General features: G+C 48.0%; 1 protein-coding gene across 3 annotated transcripts in view; it reads left to right on the top strand.

Annotated features, from left to right (window-relative positions):
- The window catches only part of LOC109304854 (vinculin-like), a 48,555-nt gene that overhangs the window by 22,220 nt on the left and 20,351 nt on the right, over window positions 1–5,984 (top strand). For all 3 annotated transcript variants that reach the window (XM_019527682.1, XM_019527683.1, XM_019527681.1), the window contains 2 exons: window positions 2,408–2,580; window positions 3,906–4,023. In XM_019527682.1, coding sequence (XP_019383227.1) covers window positions 2,408–2,580; window positions 3,906–4,023 — 291 coding nt within the window. The remainder of the gene's footprint in view (window positions 1–2,407; window positions 2,581–3,905; window positions 4,024–5,984) is intronic.

Genomic DNA, 5,984 nt, shown 5'->3' with positions numbered 1-5,984 from the left:
CACAGAATCTGGGACCCTTGGGCTCATGTAGACATGGTGATTGACAGCAGAAGTGCGAGCAAGGGCTGATACAGCCCTCACGGCCAGCCATGCAGCCGCTTTGCCCACTGCCACTGCTGTGCCTGACCTATGCCCTCTGCCTGTGATGTAGCTGGAACCACATGTCCTGGCTTTATTGTTTTAGAAAACTATATTGCATTATTTGTTAAAGATCCACTGGCCAATCAACACAATCAGTACAATGGAGGCTCTAGGCCCATGTTTTGTTTTGCATCTCTGTATTACTCACTAGCTGAAGGCCAGGTTCATAGCACAGCATGGATGCTACATGAGTAATAATCTAAGCAACATCCAGGAGATAACAAAGCCCACCTTCAGAGAGAACTTCTGGGACTTGGGAGATAGGACACCTAGATATTAGTAGCAAAGTAAGGGGTCAAGCTTTCCTCAGGCCTTTGGAGCTGTGGTTATTGGTGTCAGAGGGAGGAGATCCAGGATAGGTCTGATGGAATATTTTTTCATCTTTCCCTCTCAGCAAATGCTGTGTCAGTGATGAGCTGTCTTATGGGCAGACAACTAAGAACTGAGTGCAGAATCATAGGATCACAGAAGCACAGGATTGGAAGGGATGTTAGGGAACACCTGGTCCAACCCCTGGTATGAATGCAGGAATGCATAGAGAGGTGCCAAGCTTAATGATGACTATTGAACTCTCCATGAAATTAGAGTTAATGCTGTCTGGGCCACTGCTGCAGAAAACAGCACCATGCAGCCATCACTACAGAGACCCTCAGATAAGGCAAGAGAACAGGATGCCTCCTGGACTGTGTTTTAAGTCATTCAGCAGGCAAAGAGGCTAAATGTGAGGGTTCCAGTCTGTATGGCTGGCAGAACAGTTTCTTGTATGATCCCTTCATGGGTTGCCCAAATCAGAAGAAGGCTTCCCCACCTCTGAGCCATCAGCTACCTGACAGGAGACCAAATGGCAAAATGAAAATTCAGGGCTTTTAGGGCAAGAAGGCATGACAGGAGGCAGAGGTGACCTGCCCAGCCAGAAATGGGAGGGGAAGCAACTGTTCCCACCTCTCACAACCACCTCCCCCCGTTCCCAACATTTGTGTTCAGGTCAGGCTGGTTTTCCAGTGCTCCATGTAGATACAACCATCCAGTACCAGTCTGGGACAATAAGTATGACAAAAGTTGTCTGTGGGTTGCTTTGTAAGTAGCATTGCCCCACCCCCAGCTAATGTAGAGGTGTTACTGAGCATGCCACAGGGCAATGGGAGCCAATCTTTTTGGCAAGCCTGCCATGAATTAGGCCCATGCTCTCCCCAAGTGCCCTCTGATCCTCCTCCTGCCCCATTTCCTGCTTTGCTTTCTGATTCCTTTCCTGTATTTATTGCCTGATGTTGCTGTCCTTTAGGCTTCCTCCCCTGTCTGCCACTGTGCTGCACGTCCCCTCCAGGATCTGTTATGTGCCACACATAGAAGCTCTCCATGACATTTGTTGCACACGTCACAGGTTGGCCACCCCTGTCCACACCCCTGTAGCCAGCCTGAAGGTATGTAATTGGCTCAGAGCATATTCACAGCCTCTCCTAGAATCCCCAGATAACTCCCATTCCCACTCCCTCTCTTCCTTCCTCCCCCTCCCTCCCCGCCGAGAGGTTCCTATATAGGCAACTCTAGGCAACTTTATTTACTAGCACTGCTAGGGGTATTCATGGAAAGCTCTGAAAAGTTTCCTCCAGAAGGCAGAGGAAGGTGAGAGAGTTCTCTATCCATTTCCTCTCCTATTTCACTACGTCCTCTGACCTGTCACCCCTTCCTCCCCTCCCCTGCTTGGCTTCCTTGAGGGCTGACTGCTTCAGGTTGGGCCCCTAGTCTGTGGTGGTTCTGATCCTTTGATAGAATTATGTATGGCAGCACTTCCCATTGAGGCTTCTGCAAAATGGGTTGAAGGAGGTGGAAGGAGCTACAAGCTGCTGCTGCAAGAGGGGGAGTTTGGAGGTGTAAAGCATCCTCCAGCTGTTGGCTGAAGAGTGCTTGCACTGCATCTACTCATCAGTTTCCTGCCTGTTATCTAGTATCACACACACAGGGCCTGCTTGGGGTGTTCCAGTGCAGAGGTTCTGGCAGTGCTTGTGGGGAGGTGAAACATAGATGTGAGAACTGGGCACTCCATGTCTAGATTCAGGTGCTGATAAAGGTGCTTTGTGCTAACAAGCTTGGGAACTCATAGCTAATACCAGCTGGAGCTGGAAAAAGGCCTGCTCTCAGGCTCACCAGCATTTCTGGTTTGCCTAAGTGCAGCAAGAAGTTATAGTCCTTATGCTATAGAAGTGATTATAGCCCTAGGAATGATTCACATCTCTCCCTTCTACATATGTCTTTGATTAAATTTTAGACCAAAGAGCAGCTTGTTGACTGTGCTGGACAAGTGGCTTCCAAGGGGCAAGTGTTTGTTAAATTTGGCCACATCATTGCAAAGAATTGCTTGGATGACAGGTGTGCACCAGCTGTGCTGCATGTCACGGAGCAGATCCAGACCATCAGCAGTCAGCTCAGCATTCTTGCCAGGTAAATCACAAGGTCAGAGGGTGCTCTCTTGCTCACAGTTAGCGTGCATAAGAGGTAGGGGTGTCCCTTAATAGTTGAGGATCTTCAAGGGTGCAGCTTGCTGTTTTTCTCACTAGTATACACATATGGTACCAGTAGCAGTCACTGAGGTGAGCATTGTCTTTGCCTTGGAGAAGTTTCCTCTTTATTTTACTTTCTTACAAGCCTAAAAACTAACCTGGCCCTTTCTCTCATGCTAGGTGAGGGCAACTGGAGGCTGCTGGTTGCATCCTGGTGACTACCCCATGCGCCTTTTTGGGTGCAGACAGAAGTTACATTTTGTGTGTGACTTGACCCTTGCAAACACTCTACATCTGTACTCTGATATGTGTGCATGACTGCAGAGTGATTTTAAAGGGGCCGATTACACGAAAAATTAGCTTTCCTCAAATAAGGGATCAAATGAAGGTGCTCTGCTTACAGCCCCTAGGGAATTTCCCTAGGGTTAATATTTGCATATTCAGGGCTGTCAGGAAGGAAGAGAGGGGGAAGGAGGTAGTGGGGAGCCAGAAGCAGCGCACTACAGCCTGGGCTTTGCTTGGCCTGAGCTGGAGGTGGGCGTGGTGGGGTGTGGATCAGAGCCCCCTCATTTCATGAACCCTGCCAAGCTGCTTCCAGTTCCCCAACTAGTAAGGGAGACCACAAGGTGGGGGGCTCTGACCCCTCACTCCAGCTCAGGCTTGGCAAAGCCCATCTGGCAGCATGCTGCTGCTGGCTGACTCCTCCCTCCCTGCTGATAGCCCCAGAGCTGAAAGATGTGGGGCAGGGCTGGGGAAAGGTGTGGAGCAGGCATGGCCAGGAGAGCCGGTGCAGGCAGGCTTGATTTCTGTTGGGTTCAGACAGGTGAACATCCGTTGGGTCGGGGGTGGAGGGCAATCTAACTTAAGGTGCTTTATGTAAAGTGTCATGAGTTAGAGTGGGGACCTGAACGTCTATCTGCACCCTTTATCCTGGTCTTGTTAAAAACAAACTACTCCATTCCACTGCCTGTTAACTGGCACTGAGTCAGATCTGGGGGAGCAGGTCTTAATCAGGATCTATCCATTGGTTTTGTTTCCCTGTAACAAATATGGTTGTGACGTCCCTTTTTTGCTGCCCTCGTTGGGGCTGGTATATATGCCTCAAGGTACTTCGTTTGCCCCCATCACTGCACTGGCTGAGCATGTTGATAGGAGTGACAGCATCTTCTTGTCCTCCCCACAAAACTGCCTCTGACTCTAGTGACAGCATACCTTCACATAGCAAGCTGTATAATGTTTTCTTTTTATCTTTTGAATACTTTTTAGGGTAAAAGCAGCAATAGCAGGGAGCAGGTGCTCTGCTGAACTCCTGGTAAACAATGCCCAGAACCTAATTCAGGCGGTGCTACAGCTGCTGAAGGCAGCAGAAGCAGCATGCATCAAAGTAAGTCTGCATTGGGACAGCACAAGGTCATTTATAGGGCAAGTATACATGGAGTAACATTTTTATGATGATATTCTTGGATTAAGACTAGGATATTCAAAGTGCCTGGAGGAACTGAGGAATTCTAGTGCCACTGGAATCTACAGGAATCTTTGCAGATTCCATTTGAGGTTAGTTAGTGCTAATGCTGCCAAGTGAGAACAGACATTTGCTCTAACAAAATCCCCAGGAAATTCATCATACTGGACTTCTACCTGCCTGTGGTATCACACCAGTGTTTCTTACCCTGGATTGGTTTTATTCTTTAGGCCTACCATTTGCATCTCTCTTCTACTTTACTATTGTGGTGATCCATGTAGCAGCTTCCTTCTTGCTGAAGACCATGGATTAATTAATTCTTCTAAATAATTAACCTTCACAGTCAACATTTCTTACTTTTCCATCTAAATCCAGGGGTGCTCATTACTGGTCTGTTTTTACATGCAGAGCTCTGAGATCAACAAAGTGACTTCAGCTCCTGGTTTTGGAGAGTGAGGGAATCATTTAAAACTAGAAGTAGGTTCACACCTGGAATTTGCTTGCAAACAGGCTGTATGTGCCTTCATCTTAGATGTGGCTCAGCTCTGGTTCCTGATTACTGTGATGACAGCAAGACCTTCTTGTAATATTTTAAACAACTGAATAGATCAGGCTTCTAATGGTGAGAAGGAACATTCATCCACACTCTGCCCTGATACAGCTTTGAACAATAATATGTCCAAATCTCCTTATTAACACAGGACATGGAGCCCCTAGGGCTGGCTGAATGAGTATGTGCTATTTAACAAGGTGGTCTGTCCTGTTAGGCTCCAATTGCAACTATACAGCTGGTTAATGACAATCACAACTAAGCCCTTTTCAGAGTCACTGTCCCCCATTCTGTAAATGTTTTTTGTTCCTAGTTATATGCATTTGCATTTGGCCCTGCAGATGGCTTATTAGCTCTGCCTTTTCTAGCAGTCCTGCTCATTCTGTAACACTGACTGCCCTCTTTATTTACCACCCCAATAATCTTGGTCATTTACAGAGGGTTGGGGGTTTTTTAGTAATTACTTTATTTTCTTCCACTTTTTGATGAAGACACTGAATTGACTGGGGCTGAGAATCAGTTATAACAGGACTCCACCAGATTCAGTCCTAACGGAGTCTGTTAGGATGGATGGGAGCAGTCTTAAGGAGCTCAGGGTTAAACCAGTACCTGAGACTGCAGGGAATCCAAATCCAAATCAGTGGAAGTCAAGGCTGCACAAAGAGGTCAGAATCAGGAGTCTGACCTATGTTTCTAGTTTGTATGTTCCTAGTCCATAGTCTAGTCTAGGCCAGGCTAGGCCAAGCCAGAGGATGGGAGCTAGGAAGTCCAGAACACATGATGGGGGTAAGTAGGAGCAAGGTACTTGGGTCTAAAGTAGGGACAAGGCAGGAACAAGCCACACAGGTCAAAAACTGGGAGTAAGGCTAGAGCAAGGCTGGGAGTTCCTGCAGAATGTGAAGTGTAGAATAGCAATGGCCCCAGTGCAGGGCCTGGGCTTATATATTAAACCAGGGGCAGTCAAAATACAGCCTGCCAGGCCATTCTATCCAGCCCGTGGGGCCCCTAAAAATTTTAGAAAGTTAATATTTATCTGCCCCAGCAGCTTGTCAAAGCTGACAAGAGACAGGGGCAGTAGGACCCAGGGGGAGCCTCAGCAGGACTGAACAGCCCAGCCCTGCCCACCCTCAGCCATTTCACTCTTTTTCTGACCCTGCCCTGCTCTAGCACCATATGGCTGCCGCTGCAGCGCTGAACCAGGGAGCATGGGGCCTAGCTGGTACGTGTGTGTGTGGACAGACAGGGACTGTGTGTGTGTGTGAGCAGGGACAGTATGTGTATGTATGTGTGGGCAGGGAGGGACTGTGTGTGTGGGTAGACAGGGATAGTGTGT

Source organism: Gavialis gangeticus, unplaced genomic scaffold (genome assembly GCF_001723915.1).
Source record: "Gavialis gangeticus isolate Ggan-Ray unplaced genomic scaffold, GavGan_comp1, whole genome shotgun sequence".
NCBI classification, from domain to species: domain Eukaryota; kingdom Metazoa; phylum Chordata; order Crocodylia; family Gavialidae; genus Gavialis; species Gavialis gangeticus.
The sequence above is the reverse complement of the archived record's forward strand: the minus strand, read 5'-3'. Positions and strand labels throughout refer to the sequence as shown.